The 18632-nt window shown below is 40.3% G+C and overlaps 1 protein-coding gene across 1 annotated transcript; it reads left to right on the forward strand.

Moving 5' to 3' along the window:
* Positions 1 to 7523: 7523 nt before the first annotated feature.
* mat1a (methionine adenosyltransferase 1A) lies at positions 7524 to 15604 on the forward strand. Its single transcript, XM_085800025.1, has 10 exons — positions 7524 to 7594; positions 9683 to 9760; positions 10147 to 10269; positions 10365 to 10477; positions 11311 to 11454; positions 12571 to 12696; positions 12788 to 12880; positions 12981 to 13163; positions 13264 to 13397; positions 14056 to 15604. The coding sequence occupies exons 1-10, from the start codon at positions 7528 to 7530 to the stop codon at positions 14156 to 14158; spliced, it is 1164 nt and encodes a 387-aa protein (XP_085656151.1). The 5' UTR covers positions 7524 to 7527; the 3' UTR covers positions 14159 to 15604.
* The last annotated feature ends 3028 nt before the right edge of the window (positions 15605 to 18632 follow it).

An 18632-nucleotide genomic window follows, 5' to 3' on the forward strand; every position in this document is an offset into this window, starting at 1 on the left:
CTGTGGTATTTTCTATTTGTAAGTTTCAAATAGAACATACCACAACCATGAGTAATTACAAACAGAATTTTAGAGTAACTTTAGGATAAGTTCATTCAGAAATCAAAATTAAATTCTTTTAATTAAACATTTTTATTATTCAATTTGATTGTTTAGTTTTTGGTATTTTTTGTAGGTTTCAGAACTTCAAAGAAAGATGATTGCCAGGATCAACAGGAAGTCAGGGTGGGGGGAAGCAGACCAAAATGCAGACAACTCAGTGAAACTTAACAAGAGATATTTATTAAAAAAGGGTGAACAAAAGGGCTTCAAAGTCCAACAGAAAAGAACAAATCAACAAAAAGGGTCGACTGGCCTAAGTCCTGGACAGGGGAAAACGAGGAATACAAAGTAACTGAAAATAACAAAGTTCAATACTTGAAATATAAAAATTCACAGGGAAACACAAAAGAAAGCAAGGGTGGGCAACATGGAACTGACTCAGAACATTAGAAGCAACGCAGACGAAGGGAGAACACTGAGGTTAAATACAAGAGGAGAAACATGGCACAGGTGGGCAAATCAACACAGGTGAAAGGTGGCAAGAATTTCCTGAGAAATTCTTTCCATGCCTGTTTGTCATCAGGTAGGACATCTGCACAAGCAGCAGACTGGTCCGTCACGTCGGCCGGAAACCTCTCGATCATGACCTCCTCCAGCTCGGTCTCTCCTGGCAGGATGGCAGGCCTTTTGCTTGTTTCTTGCTGTGTCGTGGGGGTCTTCATGATTGCCAGGATCCACAGGATGGCGGTCTCTGTGTGCATACTAGGGCTGCCCCCGACCAAAGATTTTCTTGGTCGACCAGTAGTCGTCATTTATGGCGATTAGTCGACTAATCGACCCCCCACCTCCCAGACCCGCCGTCGGACACACTCCGCCATAGTCATTCGCACACACCACACAGCTTATGAACTTGATTAAACAGTTAACTGTCTCAAAACCAGTGTTGCCTCTGGCTTTATTTTTCCTTTTTGTTTTGCCCGTGGTCGTTGTTCGGTCCGAGATTCAACAAGCCTGTCTGGTTGACACTATAGGCTACGCAGCAATTGAGTGCTAAATACAAACGATATTAAATTAAATGAAGTTTCAGTTTGTTTATAGAAGTACTAAGTTGTGTTGTTAGCACTTCTTAGCATCATGGTTTTGCATTTTCTCACATAACAGTTACATTCTCAGTGCTCTGGGCTAATTTCATACATGGTAAAAATAAAAAAGCTATAAGGATCATCTTGGTCATGGGTCGAACTAGCGATCAGTGGGTCAGGCATACCAACATGGGACGTGTTATAACCGCTCGTCCACTGAGCATCCCATCTTATAACATTATAACCTCAAGTCTGTGCTGTACGGTGACGTGCAGTGAGGTCCATGGCTGGGGAGGGAGCATTCAGACAGACCTCAGTGTGTAGTCTATCCATACAATAATATGTCATATGTAGTGGCCATTATAATTTTTCTGAAACCAAGGTTACTTGCCCAGTCTAAAACCCAAATATATTCACTTCACTGTGACATATCCTCACATCTAAGAAGCTGGAACCCAGTGGAAATTATTCATTCATTCAATAGATAATTTTCTGTTAGTACATAATATGACTAATACCACATTACTGTCACTAGGACTTGTAAACCAAACCATTAGCAGAGTGCTCAGTGATGAAAGGACTTGTCAGCATTAAACTCTGCTACACTGAGCAATGTGACAGCCCAAAAGTCTTCAGACTGTCAGAGAGAGAAAAAAAAAATGAACACTGAAAATCTTAATAGTGATGTTGTTGGACTGTATTACACTGAATGTTGGTTGTAATGCTTTGTCAAACCCTGGTTACGCAAATAAGGTTGTCTTGATATGAAAACAACTTTTATTTCGGTCTCTCAAAAAAAAAGCGCTCTGCGCTTGATCCATAGTCTAAGAAGACTGATTTTTTTTCAGGGTTACATGTCTATTTATAGATAAAGTCTGTCTTCAAAAATATCCTGTCTCCATTTTTTTTTACAGCTGTCACCAGGAGAGATAGCTGCTTTATTGGAAGAAACACTGATAACTGACTGAGTCCAACTGAGTGCAGAGTAAAGGGGATTCAAGGTGCGTTGAAGAGCGTGTGAAGGTGTGCACATGCATGCACGCGCGCGCACACACACACACACACACACACACAGACACTCTCTCTCTCTCTCTCTCTCTCTGTCTCTCTCTGACTCCTTGTCAGATTTTCATTGTTTTCCATTAACCCTTTTCTACAAGGCGTTACTGACAGTCACAGAAACATGTTTTCTTGTGTGTGTGTGTGTGTGTGATACACATGATGAAAGTGAGTTGCTAGAATTGTGTTGTGGTAATATTTCACTCATTGGTGGCAGCTTCACACAGGAATGTGCTGAGGGTCCAAAATGGGCTGGAATAGAGATGGGATAGGATGACCGTCCACAAGCCCAGCTGCTGCACTCCCTCTGGCTGTTCTGCTTAGCCATATGCAGGGCTGTGTGTTTTTGTGTGTGTGTGGTGGAGCCTGCCGGGATGCTCGGTTTTGTTGTTGCCAGCCTGGTCATCTACTATGAAGTGCAATAGATTGCTATTGAATCGTTTTTCTCCCCCTAAATTTCACAATAAAGTGAAGCTTTGTGAGGCTCAAGTGAGGTTCGGCCTTGACTCGGTAAGGCTGTTTTTTTTTTTACCTATTTCTTTCATAACACACTGGCATGCATGCGTATACACACAATGCAAACATACACACAAATCTTGGCCCAGTGATCCTCTGGTGGGGAGTGTGTGGGACCAGCAGCCAATCACAGATGATGATTTGCACCCCACCTCCTGTGTAGTGCTCTCAAACACCAGTATTGGTGGATATGTCAAACTCTTAGTGGGCGAGTGATGGCCAATCAGAGGGCAAAGTGGGCAGTGGTAAAAGAAGGACAGGGAGCACCATAGCAATTACTGTCTGACTTCATTTGAAACAAGAGACCTGCTCTTGCACAGCTGTTTGATGACAGAGATAGACTTTGTTTGAAAAACTTGAATTTATTGTACATAAAACCAATAAAACCAAAATCCCACCTGTGATCAGCTTTGAAGCAAAAAAAACAAAAAAAACATGAGCACAGTAAGAATTCACCCTGAACACCAAGGTTGTAAAAGCTTGTGACAACACAGAACAATAACACTGATAATAGATAAAAATGCCCCAATTCTGTTGTCTGTGTTCACTATCTCCTCTTTATTGATGTGTATATCCTTACATAACAAGCTTTACACGCTCCGCAAATCTCTCAACCAATGCAATAAAAGCTCACAACTGGCGAGATCCAACTTATTCTGCCTGCTCTGACCGCCATCCAGATGAAACTGGCTGGCAACCGCACGAGAAGGGACGAGCTGCCGACGTAAACTGTGTGTCCCTGAACCCGAGGGAAAGACAAACAGGTGTTAACAGCCCCTGAGGGTGCCAGGGTTCATTTATCTCATCCTGTTCTGTCGAGTTTGAGTCTGACTGACTTCTCAAACCTTAAAGTGACCCCAAAACCCTGACCCCAGCTTTTAACCTGACAAGCAATGAGGGTCAATGTGACACACATTTCGTGTGGCCAATCAGACAGAAGGAGGAGACACTGTCATGAGGCCACATTTGTGATTGTTATTTGTTATTTTTCTATATGATGATGTCTACTGTCAGACTCTCTGTAGGAGGATTTCTTTTTACTTATTCTAACTGTACTGCTTGCATAACATGAACCACTTAAAATAACAACTTTCCTGTGCTACCATTTTACTCTTCATCTGGGCCTAAGTCTTAGAGGGATTTTAACTTTTAACTTTATCAATGGTGTTTCCCCGGAAGGTTTCATAAAATCCACTTCTTCACCCTGACCTACTAAACTCAATAATCCATTCACAGAATTACATAGAATAATTCTGTGAATTTTAGTAGTAGTAGTTAGCGCAACTCTGTCTTGAGTTTCAAGCTTGTCAATATGGATCTAACTGCACATCTGTTGTAATTGCAAGTAACTCTTCATCTGAGTCAGTTTATTCAAAAAATCTCTTTATGTGTACAGTTAAGATAATTTAAAGACAGACAATCAAAAAACACTTGATGTGGATCAAATTTGGGTTTCGGAGCCACAAAATAGTTCAAACAAAACACAGCTGAAATTTAAAAATTGGTGGAAAATAAACCCTGTCTGATAGATACCCTGTGAGCAAGAGCTTGCTTATCAGCAGGAGTATGCAAAAAGTATTGTTAGTACAGAAACAATTGGCACCCAATAAAACACGGGCCTTGGAGGAACATGCAGTATGATAGTTTATCATGGAAAAAAACATCATTGACATCAAGACATCATTGGTCTTGGCAGAAGTCTGTGCCCTGCTAGTTTAATTTTCATTCAGGTACAGCTAAAGAGGAAGAAAACCATGTGGCAGATTTGCTCTACAAATCAGAACAAATGAATAATTGTCACAGTCACTACACTGATGTAGTCAAATACAGAACAAAAGGAAGTGACATTCATTAATACTCGGTCATACGGACTACTCATTGGCGATACCAATGACCTTGTTCATGATTGCATTGTTTTTCCTGATGGTCTGACCTCCATATGTGTGATAACTTGTGCACACAGAGGTCAGAGGACCTTAAGACCCTTCACTGTGTTAATCTCATGTAGAGCACCGATAAGGTAGAAGTCAACATGTTACACTTTTATGATAATATGTGGATTATTAGTATTTTCCTACATGTATGTCCAATCTACGTCATATTTTTATTATTATTTCCAGTCGATTTAAGATCCAATCAGTCCCCAGCACACATTCACTCCCTTCATGTTGACACGTCAAACTAACAGCCGTTATCTGACAACATAACCAGAACCAGCTTGTTAGTGTTGAAAAAATCCCTTTTCCTGGTCAGTCATTAACAGGTGTTTAGAGGCAACCCACACAGAGTCGGAGAGAAGTCGGTCTCTCTCTTCGTCAGATGGTTTGCTGTGTTTTCATCCTGACACACAGACTCCTGCCAGGCCAAAACAAACAGAGGTGTATCATCCAGAGGTCGCTCGCTGTGCCGTCAGACTGGCTCTTTGTTCTGTTCGGCATCGAGCAGGACGTTCATGCCTTCTTTGGTTTAATCTAGTTTGTGTTGGTTTCATTTAAGTGTCTCTGCCCCCTGCAGGCATCAGCTCTGCCGCAAATCAAAATATTGCAGGATTTTTTGTGCTGTTTAGATTTGGTCAAATTTGCATCCATAGCCTACCACTATACCAGAGCTTTTTACGATTCCTTTTAGATACCAGTTGCAATGCTTATGTTACCTGTTTGAACTCTTTATCCATTAGCTTTAGTAAACCATTTATATCACAGCTTTAATACGACTCCCAGCATGCAGCTCCTGCCCCTGCAGGTTAGATCTGCTGGCTTGTATTTTATCTTTATGTTAACACAGCTGTTTGTAATTCTCACCCATTCCTCCAAACAACACCGACACTAAATCTGCTACTAAATTTGTACTTCATAATGTTGCATAACAATACAAGCTCTATCTACTTCAGGTCGACAATGCACATGCTGCAGCTGCATCAACCTGCAGGCCCTCTGTGCTTTTTTGAACCGTCTGAATGAGTTGGTACGTAGCCATTTCAGACTTTCCATAAAATTGGGAAGAAAAAAGAGGTTGTATATTCCCTGCTTATTGAGGCTCTATGTTTAATGTAGATGGTACTTTTTTGGTTTTCTGGTCAAGTCTGCTTTAAATTAGCCTTAAAGTAGTCAGGAAGAGTGGTATTTTATTCACTACAGATAGCTAGTTAAAATTCTCCTCTCATTTCACGAGGCCAACTCAACACCAACTGAAATTAGAGCCAGATGAGAGAGAGAGAGAGAGAGAGAGAGAGAGAGAGAGAGAGAGAGAGAGAAAGAGAGAGACGGACAGAAAGGGTTTGTTCCTCTGCACTGTTTAAACTACAATAAAGAGAGATTTGTTTATCTCTGTCTGTCTGCAGAGCCTGTACACCAAATGAAAAGGTACAGAGTCAGTGTCTGTGTGGTTGACAGTCCCATTGTTACTCCAGGTGTATGTCTGTGCATGCACACACAGTGTGTGTGTTTGTGTGTGTGCGTGCGCCCGTGAGCATCACTTGCACAGTCCCTGGTTTTCTGCAAAAAGGACAGGCACAGTGAATCACCTGAAGGGCCACCAGATATCTGAGAGATACATCTTCATTATTTGATCTACTCTCAGCAAATGGCTCAAGATTTTCTGCAGTTGTGCACAGAGACAACAGCCTGAGGCAGACACTTGGATGGAAAAGAGCATTTAGACAACAGGTGACTGTCTGTTCTAAACTGAATTACCGGTTACCGGCAGTAATGGAAAGTAACTCATTACATAGTGCTGTACTGAAGCACAGATTTGGAATACTTTTTATACTTTTATGCTACTTTAAATGTCTACTGCCTGATATTGCCTGATGTGACATGGAAACTATCACTACCACTGCATTTATTTTGAAGTTACAGTTGATTTCTTTGCATGTAAGGATTTCACATTCACATTCACACAAATATTAGACTCAGATTACTTTGAGTTCCTTCGTTTGATCTTACACAATACTAGCTTATTGACTGGGTGCACTTACTTAGGATTTCTCGCCATAAGATAATCAGAAAATTAACGATCAAATGTTTGGTTCCTGTTCATTTTCATTCATTTCAACAAATTGTTGCAGCACTTCATATTTCACATGCATGTCATTGTTTTGTTTCCTCTCTAGCGCATGTGCTTTGTGCACATGTCACACTGTTGAACAAACTAGCTACTCAGTGCATGGCGTAAACAGGAGAACCAGCAATTGCATCATTTTAGCAGTTCACAACAACCACTTTTTTCTCTCTCCCTCTGCCCATAGGTTGCCCCAACCTGGCCAAGTCCCAGCAGACAGAGCTGTCCCACCGGTGTGATGCGGAGTGGGGGGTGGGGGGTTCCCCTCCTGCTGTTTAAGATGTTCCCACTCCCACCCAAGAAGCATCACACCCTAAAGTAGTGTTGTCAAAGCAGAGTTCGTGTCTGTAAACACTCACTGCAGCATCACACTGTACACGAGGGGTTAACAAGTAGTTTCCATGAGCTGAAATGCCCTCCCATCACCCACCCCCCTGAAATGGACTGTCCCATGGATTCACATGACATATGTGTATGTGTGTGTGTGTGTGTGAGAGTGACAGTGTGTATGCGTGTGTGTGAGTGCGTGCGTGTGTTCTCTTAGCCATATATATTGGACCATGTGGACACAGACGTGGAGTTTTGTAGGATAGACTTTGTATTGGCTGCAGGGCTGTTTGCCCCCCTTTCTTCATTTCTTTCTTAAAGAGAACCAGCAGGAATATAAAGCAGCTTTCAGAGCTCTCTGGACTGCTTGTTGGTGGGAACTGAGGAACCTTTTCTCCCTGTGTGTGCTGAGTTACGCTGAGTACCTGGTCCTTTAGAAAAAATGAGTGATCATCTGGACGATGGCTCTTTCATGTTCACGTCGGAGTCCGTAGGAGAGGGACATCCAGGTGAGTCTTCAATCGACTTTAGCTACCTGTTTGTGGACTTCAGGTGGCACTAAATGAGGTTGTATTACAAGACAAATTCAAAATATGTCATAAACATGATGCCAAAACATACAATTTTAAAATCTAACCCTAACCCTAACCCTCACCTATGGACAGGAGAATAGATTTAACAATGAATGTGGTTTGGCTGAAACATTGTTGTGCATATGAATCGGCTCTACACCAGTAGAGCTATATGTCCAAAATAACTCCACAGTGCTGCATATTTACCCTCCAAGCATGGTTGGTATTCCATTCACAGCAACATGTGCTTACTGCCCCTCACTCTCACTCTCACTTATGGGCGGCAGGAGGTGAGTGTGTGTGTGTGTGTGACAGGCTGGTGTTAGGTTGCAGGTTGAGGAAAAAAAGGACCAACAAAACAGAGAGGGACATGGACTAGGATCATCACCGATGCATCAATCACAAAAAAATCTATCCAAAGTTAATTAACCTTTCACAGCTTCTCTGGGTTGCCAGTTCTCTGAGAGGAGTAATGAGAGTTCAGAAGAGATTAGCTCTGGTTTATAGTCTTTGATGTAGCTTCTCACTAAAATTCAAAAATTAACACTATCAAGCTGGCAGCACTGAACTTTATGACTGCCATTTAGCATTTAGAAGCAATATATAAACATTTAAAATATAAATTGACCAATTTTAATGCTTGCATAATGGGACTTGCAGTAGAGATGTTCTGCACACACCTGAATGAGCTGGTTTAATTTAAACTTAATCCCTAATAATGAAAGTTTAAACATACACTACCCTCTACCTGCTACCTTTAGACCCACCCACTCACCCACCCACCCACCCACACCCACCCAGCCACCACCGCCTCCTGTCAATGTGTTGTAATCTTTCACAAATATGTAACCTTACAAAGTCCCCTGTGCTGAATCGATAATCAATTGGAGTCAACCAGTGGTGCAGCTTCACAGAACGTCACAACGGTTATGTAAAAACACAGCAGCAGAAAAGTTGAAAAATTTAACAAATGTTTATACATTTTAAAAGAAAATGTGGCAAAAGGACATTTTGGACATTTTGCTCTATTTCCTATATATTACTGAAACACAAAAGAGGTAATATACAAAAAAATAAAAGAAAGACCTATCAGTAAAAATAAACACAAGCCCATGTGATAGCCATGATCTAAAATGCCTATTTTAATATGAATCCCAAAAATGCTCTGACGAAAAGGAGAAGGCTTAATTCTCTTGAAAATGGTAAATCAACGTTTTTGTTCCTTTAACTTTATAACTGTACAATTAACAATAACAATAATTTTCCCACACGTCACTCTGTGTGTAGCTATCTTCTGACAATTTCACTGTTTTGTTGAACATTTTGGATCCTGTATTTGCTTAGCATTAAATAACGCTGCAGCCTGTTTGAAGCCAAGTATTCTCATGATAAACTTCATGGCTTTAAGTATTTCCGTGCACTGTTTGAACAGAGGTGTGTGGCCTTGACAGAAAGCTACAGTGTGCACATTTGGATTTGATAACGTCCTTTGAGTTCTGGGCTGTTCCCACAGATAGTGGCCCGTCACAATCATAGGTAGCCCCAACACCTGCAGGCTGTAAGCCAAATATAAACCATTTTATACCATTTGCACCGTCTTCTGTGTGCTGCAGAATCAATGCAACCAGATGTTGATGTTGTTTCTGATGTAACTCGTGTGTTGCATTGCTTCAGCAGGATGACGGAGAGAGATGAATGGAGTGTTTTGTGAGGCATTGTTCTGCTGCAGCACTAAAATCTAACTGATGACACTAAAATTCAACACTCTCCCTTTTTGAAATATGACCATTTAACATTTCAGAGACATTTTTGTACACTTGGCCCCTATAAGTTAACAACTATTTTTAATATTGTACAAAATTAACAATATGTAAAGATAAATAAATCAAATCAAATCCAGTTCTTTATGTGTTTTAAATCTCAAATAAACAGGCCTATAAATCTCAATACAACTCAAATCACATAATTTTTACATTTATGTTCTGATTTTAAACCTTTATCTTAATGCCTTTTGCTTATCTACAGACAAGATTTGCGACCAGATCAGTGATGCTGTCCTGGATGCTCACCTGAAGCAGGACCCAGATGCCAAAGTGGCCTGCGGTGAGTAAACAAGGGTTCAAGGAGTTAATGTCATTGTTTGAAACAGAGAGACACAGAGGGAGAGAGGGAGAGAGGGAGAGGTTTTTCATTCCATCATTTCATGTGTAACAAAAGAGTAAGGCAAAGAGCAACATGTGGATGAGTTTTGACACAGAATAAACAAACTGACCCACCGGCCCGAATCTCACCTGGAATTTAAGTCATCAGCATTGTTGAGGTTATTTATCATATTTCAATACTGACCTCTGAGGTCACAATACAACAGCCTGTGAGCGTGACCCCGTGAACTTGCTGATAACAGAAATCAGGCCGAAGTCCAGAAGTAAAACGTGCGTCCGCAGATTTAATTAGACGTGTCACATGTGATGTGTTGATCATATTAACAGAGACGGTGTGTAAGACGGGCATGGTGTTGCTCTGTGGAGAGATCACATCCCGGGCCGTTGTGGACTACCAGAAGGTGGTCAGAGACGCCATCAAACACATCGGCTACGACAACTCCGACAAAGGTGATGCAGTAAAAAAAAATAACATAGGAAACACAATTAAAGATTATGTGTGAGCAGTGTTGTCAGATTTTCAATTATTTGCTTTTCTTCTGTAGGTTTCGACTACAAGACGTGTAATGTGCTGGTGGCTCTGGAGCAGCAGAGTCCAGACATTGCTCAGGGCGTCCATGTTGACAGACAGGAGGAGGACATCGGAGCAGGAGACCAGGTACGATTATTGCAGCAACTGTGGAACATGTCGTTGTCACTGTTGTTGGATGGAGCGCTGGAGGACAGTGACAAAAAACACATATTGCAGTGTTTGACCTATTGTGTTACAGAAAAGTGTTATTTAAATAAAGAATTATTAACGATCTGGGACATTTGGTGCAACAAAACCTCAATCATGTAGATTAAAACACCACTAATTATTAGAGATGAGGTCAAACACACTCAAATAAAGAAATAAAAAAGGTCTCTCACAGAAGTTATACTCCCTCCTAAGTAAAAGCACAGAAGCGCTATCAGCTGTATGTACCTAATGTAAAAGTACTTATTTTGCAGAGAAATGTATGGCAATATTTGATTATTTATACATGATCCACAGCGTTTGTGTTGATCTCTTGCAGTTGGAGCTAATTTTAATTAAACAACAACATACTGTAACATAATACACAGTCATTCAGCTAAGCCAACTAGTTGATTATTGTAGTCACAAGACAAATCTGATGGGTTCATGAGATGATTAATCAGGTTTGAAAAATTAAATTCTGCTCCACAAAGCTACTTTTGGACTTTTCTCTAATCTTGGCTGTGAAACTTGGGATAATTTTACCCCTTTGTGCTTCAAACAGCTACTGAAATAAAAGATTAAAGGTTTAGTCTCTCTTTGATTGAACATGCTTTTAAAACTGTGGAGTGATTATTGCAAATATAACTGTGACAGAGTAAAAAGTATAATGAAGCAGAGATGCAAACATATACTACACTACAGTTAAGTTACAATTTAGTTTTTAGAAAAGTCAACAATAAAGCTAAGAAATCTCTGTCTCTCCTCTGCAGGGCCTGATGTTCGGCTACGCCACAGATGAGACGGAGGAGTGCATGCCTCTCACCATCGTCTTAGCCCACAAACTCAACTCAAAGATGGCCGAACTCAGACGCACCGGTGTCATCCCCTGGCTGCGTCCTGACTCTAAAACACAGGTGAGGCTACACTGTGTTTTGTATTACAACACATGGAGAGACTCAAAGAGAAACACCACGGCAGTCACGGCCACGGGGATGAATTAGTTTATTGTTTCCAATCTGGGTGTCTTCCAAGAGATTTGTTCTTGGTGCCAGTAGACAAAATCGGATCAACGGTGGCTACCGCGAATATTTAAGATAAAGCTGTCTGTGTTGAAATAATAGACTTGTGATTGATTTGGAGGCAGTTAGCCACTCACACAAAGAATCTACTAACTAGATAACCTAACCTAACCTTTTGTCCCATGTCTAACACTTAAGTTGTAACATGTTTGTGTGAACAAAAGGGAAAAGAGAGAGTAGTTCAAACATTTGAATATGTATACGACACTACAGTATTAATGACTTAACAAAGTAATTAATTATCTCTTCTCAACAGCAGAAACAAGAATGGCTCCAGTTTAATGGGGTTTTCGGTAACCCTTTTTTTCTAATTACGTGATAATAACCAAGAAACAACAAGTAATTGCGTAGTAACGTCAAGAAATAGCCTACTAATGGTCAATTTCATAGTAATGTCATGTTTTTCATAAAGGCAAAAGATTACACATGCTTTTCATGCTTTGAATTTCTGGGGGAATGCCACAATCAATCGTTATTTATTGGCTATATTTCTTGACATTACTATGAAACAGACTGTTATTTCTTGACATTACTACACAATTACTTGTTATTTCTTGGCTTTTTCTTGACATTATTATGTAATAAACGGCCTGTAAATTTAAGGGTTACTGGGTTTCTAGTACGATCATTCCACTATGTTAGGGGCAGATAATTTCAGTATATTTTGTGTAGCCCATTTGACAAAAAACAGAGACAGATAAAAATTTAACTTCCTTTAAAATGGACCAACAGCAGTCTCCATTAATCATCGGATCTTCAAGATATTGAAGCCACTTTTTGTAGAGGATGTGGACCTAAAATGTTAGTCAGAGTTCTACAGTGACCGAAAACTTGAATGATTATGTGGGGAATGGCACATAAATTAGATTAAAAGTGAAAGAAATTGAAGATTGAGTATACCTACAAACGAATTTGAACACTACTCCAACCTTGACTTGATCTATCCCACAGGTGACAGTGCATTATGACCAGAAGAACGGCGCTGTTATCCCCAAGAGAGTCCACACCATTGTGATCTCTGTCCAGCACGACGACTGCATCTCTCTGGAGGACCAAAAGAGGGTCCTGAAGGAGAAGGTAGTGCTCATAAACAAGCCTAACTGGGCTCTCACTCATGCATCAATTAACAATCGCATCCTTGGTGTTAATGTTGCATTGATTCAATCAGGTGATCAAAGCTGTGGTTCCTGCTAAATACTTGGATGACAAGACCATCTACCACCTCCAGCCAAGTGGTCGCTTCGTCATTGGAGGACCACAGGTGACTGTCACACTTTGTGTTTGTTTAAGCTGGAAACAAATAGTTGAAAAAAGAAAAGAAAAAACTCACTAATCACTGTTTTATTTATTCTCCTTACCAGGGTGATGCTGGTGTGACAGGCAGGAAGATCATTGTAGACACATATGGAGGTTGGGGAGCTCACGGTGGGGGAGCTTTCTCTGGCAAAGACTTCTCAAAGGTCGACCGCTCGGCTGCCTATGCTGCTCGCTGGGTGGCCAAGTCTCTGGTCAAAGCCAAACTGTGCAGGAGAGTTCTGGTTCAGGTGAGTTTTGTGTGACTTCAGTAAGAATTTACCAGCGTTTGAAGCAGCAATATGCACAGATAAAAAAACAAAAAAAACATCTCTGTCTACCTGTCTTCAGGTGTCTTATGCTATTGGAGTGGCCCATCCTCTGTCTATCTCCTTGTTCACCTATGGGTCCTCTGAGAAATCAGAGACAGAGCTGCTCAAGATTGTCAACAAGAACTTTGATCTGCGGCCAGGAGTCATTGTCAGGTAAACGCCAGAGTCAACCTTTGTATTGGTCGTATGTAAAACAAAACAAGACGGCTTTGATTAAATTTTTTAAAGATTTTAGAATAATTCTGATGGCATACATGGGCTTAGAAATAGAGCTAATGTGAGACATATTATAATAATATGGAAAGAAAATGAATTGGCTTTGAGAACTGATTCGTCATTTAAGGATATTATTTTTGGTTTTGGCATGTAATGGTTATCTTTCTAAACTTGCATGGACTAATTGATTGATCAAGTAAACAATCAGTAGATTGCTTGATAAAGAAAATGATCATTAATGCAGCCTGGTGAAAATTGGTGCAGTCTATGTGCTGCTGTCTTTTGTCATTTTTGATACGACCACTTGGAGGCACCAGAGTTGGACATTTTCAAGTTGTACACATTGGGGGCTTTAAAATAGTCACCCATGAAGATTTGGTTTTTGTCTCCATTTACAGTTTCCTCAGCAATTTGCAATTAGGCTGTCAAGTAACTGTCAACCTATGATTATATTATTTATTATGATATTTGTTTCATCATAAGGATTTAAATGTTTCAGTAAATGCTTTTGTCTGCGGATGTGAAACCTCTCCTCTGATAGAGCCTACTTACTGTCTGTCCTCCCCTCTGATGATATGTTTCCTCTGTCCCCCAGGGAACTGAACCTGAAGAGACCAATCTACCAGCAAACAGCCTCTTACGGCCACTTTGGCCGAGCAGAGTTTACTTGGGAGATTCCCAAAAAGCTTGTCTTCTAAATACTCCACCTGCTTGTCCTGATCAACAACTCTTCGTGGGCTACGACTGCCAACTCCAGCCACTGATAGGACATCTTTTAATAGGACGAACTAAAGCCAAAGTTAGGGATCAGTCAGCTTTAAAGAGATGAGAAGATAATTATAAGAGTGGTTGTAGCCAGTGGACATATGATGGGACAATCTCCCAGTGAGAAGAGAGACATTACAAAGGACATCAATCCTTTTCTAGCCCACAAAACATCCAATTATTGGTGCTTTAGAAATGTAGGAACCATCACTAGTCAGAGCTCCTCCCTTGTGATGTTAAGGAAACCCCACAGCAAATAAACTACTCTGAAGATAAATACTTACTGTACACCACTAGAAGCAGAGTGCTTTATCTCAAAGCTGTGAATGTGCCTTTATGACGTACAGGAACAACCTCAGTGCTTGATTTTTAAATGGTGCTATTAGCAACAGCAAGTGTTTCGTCAGTGACCATCATATGAATGTCAGAATTATTGCTCAACCAAAGGCTTTGGCATTAGAAGAAAAATTCACCTTTTTTGTCTTTGTCTGTAAAATGCTGTTTTGTTTTTTTTCTCCTAAGTCTTATTTTGTAGCGCGTGCCGCAGGAAGCTGTTTGCACTGTTACAATCACCACTGTACTAAAGGAAGGTCATGTAGGGAGGCTTTTATCTCTTAAGCTTATGTTACAATGATTCAAATGTAAAATAGCCATGCAGTCTCACGTTTTCATTCTTATTTTCCTTTCATCCTTTGTCTTTCTTTTAATATCAACTTACCTGATGTGTATCTTCAGTGCATCTGTTTTATACTTTTACCTGCTGCTGTGACTTGAGTCTGTAAATGTGATTCATTCTAGCAGATGACCAGAAGTCTGAGCTCTGACTCTCACCCGTGGACCACTGATGTCTTACAGTTGCTGCATTTAGTTATAAGCCTGTGCTGTATCTAAGTTCATATCTGACCTTGAGTACTTTGACGCAGATACAGATTTCCTCTCATTTTCCTCAATATCATGGAGACACTTTGCTGATTTCTCGCTCAATGTAAAGTTTGCTCTTCCCCCTCCAAAAAAACATCTCAGACAATGGATTTAGAGGGAAACAGGGAGCATTTATTAATATATTTCTCACAGGGCATTTAGAAAATTGAATTTTAAGTCAGCGTTCGCCATTGCTTAATCACAAAGTATCCAATCTAATTCTCTCCCTGTGAACCATTTCTGAGGGGATTGAGGAAGTGTTAGCAGTGCTTCCCTTAAAACGTCATGTCTGTTTAGCTTTAGGATTTTTGTGGTGACAACCCGTGCTTTCCTCCACTGCCAACATTGTTTTTGTAAGAGAGGTTTTCCTCTATTTAATGTGTCGATCTGCATCATCTTTTGTTGGCAGAGAAACTGGACAATGTAAATAATTAAACAATAAAAGAAAATTAAAGTTATACACTGTTTTCTGACCTTTTTACATTCTGATGCAACTTAAATGAGGTAAGTTACGACAATGTTTTGGGTTTTTTTTACTTTATTTTTTAAACATTAAGGCATATATATACAATCATATGACTTTTCATCAAAATAGAATTTACAACCTAAACCTCTTTGGTTTTCATTATCAAAATTATACATAAGGCACATAGGGAGCATTTGCATTTGAACAGAGAATTGGGTATCGAGTAACAGATTCTTGTGAGGTTTACAGATGCTAGTTAGTTTGTCAGAATGCTCTCACCAATCATCGACTGACTGCATGTGTACGCTAGTTTATTCTTGCTGATATTTAACCGCATTTGCGTGAGCAGCAAAAGCATTCTCACAAGCTAACTGCGCAGGAATGTTTATATTTAGGCTTTACAGAGTCTTGATTAACAAAAATAATCTATAATATCACGGCTAACCATCAGTACTGCAACTGAAATAGCAGCTGCACCTAAACTACACAAAACAAATTTACATGACAAATCCTCATAAAGAACATACAACATACTCCATTGAGACAAAGACAACATAAGGCAGAAGCAAACAGCTCATTCTGCTTTGAATCAAACAACGCAGCTGGTGTCGTAACATTTTTCCTGAGTGCAAAGATCAGACAGATCAGTAAACGAGGAAAAACAAAAGGACAGGAGTGAAATGCAAAGGAGGCCGAGCAGGCGACACAAGAGAAATGTTTTTAAGTTGTGGTTTGTAGTGTTCAACTGGAACATGATGCATAGATTTCTAACATGCATAAACTGTAAAGGAAATTCAAACACTTTTAGTAAAATGTGAAATGATAAAATGTTTTCTTGCTAGAGCAGCAGGAGCAGCACCATCATCTGGATTAACATTTAAAATACATTGAATCTAAACCTGTGATTTTTTTTAGAAGAATGCATAATGTAAAAGTATATGTATGTGCGGTCACACGGCCAGGTTTTCCTTCAAGATGAAGAACGAAGGCCAGAACCGCAAACTGGAGTTTTAGTGCTGTTCGTTACTTGCTACTACAGCAGTCTCACGCTCTTAGCAAATGAAGCAAAAAGCAAAAAAAAAGAGCAGATTTGAGCTAAACCTATAGCCGACTGAATTTATTCCCGTCTGTGGATATAAAAACGTTGAATTTTTCAAGTAGAAAACAAGACCTCCTGTGAGCTGAACTATATATAACGCTACAGCTCTGATCCCAACACAAACGAACATGCAATGAGCAGATTGACCAGCAGAGAGAAGCAGGTGATCAGTGGTGCGGCTGGCGCTGTTTCCACCTTCCAGCTCATTCCACAGAGCAGCATGAACCAGCTTTTCCAGTTCAATCATACATTCAGTCCGAAGGGGGAATTACTACATTTCAGTCCTTCTCTAACAGATTGTGAAACTGTGTGTGTGTGTGTGTGAAGAATGAGCTCTTTTGAGCGCTCGCACTCAAAAAATACTGGCACGAACAAAACCACTGCCCAAACATGTGGGCCAGTTGTGGTATGAGGGAGATATTTTCATCATGTGGAGGCCGCGGAACGGGACTATTACTGCTGTAAACTGTCTGCTTGCTCTGGGTTTTCCAGAAATAAAACTGTTACTATTACACCAAGCAGTTGTAGATTAAAAAAAAAATCTAAACAGTTACTGTGTCACAACAACACAGCACACAATGTCCAAGAAAGAGGAAGTCAAAGAGTGTCAGAGATACCAAACCTTGAGGCCACGCTGCTCTCACACACGTCATGATATCAAGTCAGTTTAGGTTTTAGCAGGGAGCAGTGAATCAGTAAAGTGCCAAATATCTGCTTTGGTATTCCTGGCACTTGCAGGTGTTCATGCAACCTTCTGTCTCCGCTCCTCCACAAACTGACCCCGAGTCTCCATCTTATTGCTTTACATTTATCATTTATCACAGCTAAACCCAGAGATACAAATGACAAAATAAGGCTTTTGTGACTGATACTTGGCACGTACTGTTTGTTGTACAGTAACACAGAGGCAGGACAGTTCATCTCAGTTATGTCTTGCGTAACAAAATCGTTCCTCCTTTTTTTTTTTTTACGCCGCTGTTCGCTGGAAACACTGCAGACAGAGTCAAAGAAAAAGTCAGAAGGTGAAGCAGTAAGACCACGTCCTGCTCCTCCTCGCTGGGAGAATAATGAGATGCAGACCTCTGACGATAGGACCTGAAAACACGTGTGATGCCTCGTCACTAAACCCAATAAACCCAGTGCTCTGGCTTGAATTAGCTGGTATGAATTTGGCCTCTGGACACTGTGTCATCTCTCTTTTATATTCTTTGGCAGAACTCTACAGAGAGGAAGTAAAACCTAATACCATTTGAGGTTTAACGTTGATATAGTGTATCGATCTTAACAATAAGTTTGCATTCATGAGGCACCACATTTACAGTGTGTTGTCCACGCTGTTAAAATAATGATATGGTGCATCATTACGCAAACCAGAGTGTGCTGTATGTGGGTGCCTTGGATACAGTAAATCGGATGGACATTAAATGGTTTGTGTAGATGATGTGCGTATTTTAAAGCTGTGTGTAGTGATTTGTGACCACGAGAGCTGTTGTGTTTTTTACTTTCAGACACAGCAACGTTATTATCAGACTATTCACTTTCCTTTCAACCTTCGTTAACCACTGAGAAAAGTATCTGGGTCGTCCTCTCACCAAATGTTGGAGCTCCTGTCAGCTAAAAGCAGCTAAAAATCTATGTAGTCGAGTGTTAATTCTCAGCGGGTTTGGTACAATGAAGGGCATTATGACATGACAGTTGATTAATATCAAAAATATTGCTTAATGCAGCTTTGAATGATTGCAAATGCCTGTTCTATCTCAAGTACTGACTGAAACTCATCTATTTGACAGGTTTTTTTTGAATTTATTGCATTCCTCTATTCTCCTGTGAGAAAACAAGCCTCAATTCTGACGTTGCACTTTTTTTTCTTTACCACCTTTACACCACTGTTCTTCTCTCTCCCTCTGTGTCACTACTGTAA

This window comes from Trachurus japonicus, chromosome 15 (assembly GCF_045865225.1).
Source record: "Trachurus japonicus isolate A0001 chromosome 15, Traja_1.0".
Taxonomy (NCBI): Eukaryota; Metazoa; Chordata; class Actinopteri; order Carangiformes; family Carangidae; genus Trachurus; species Trachurus japonicus.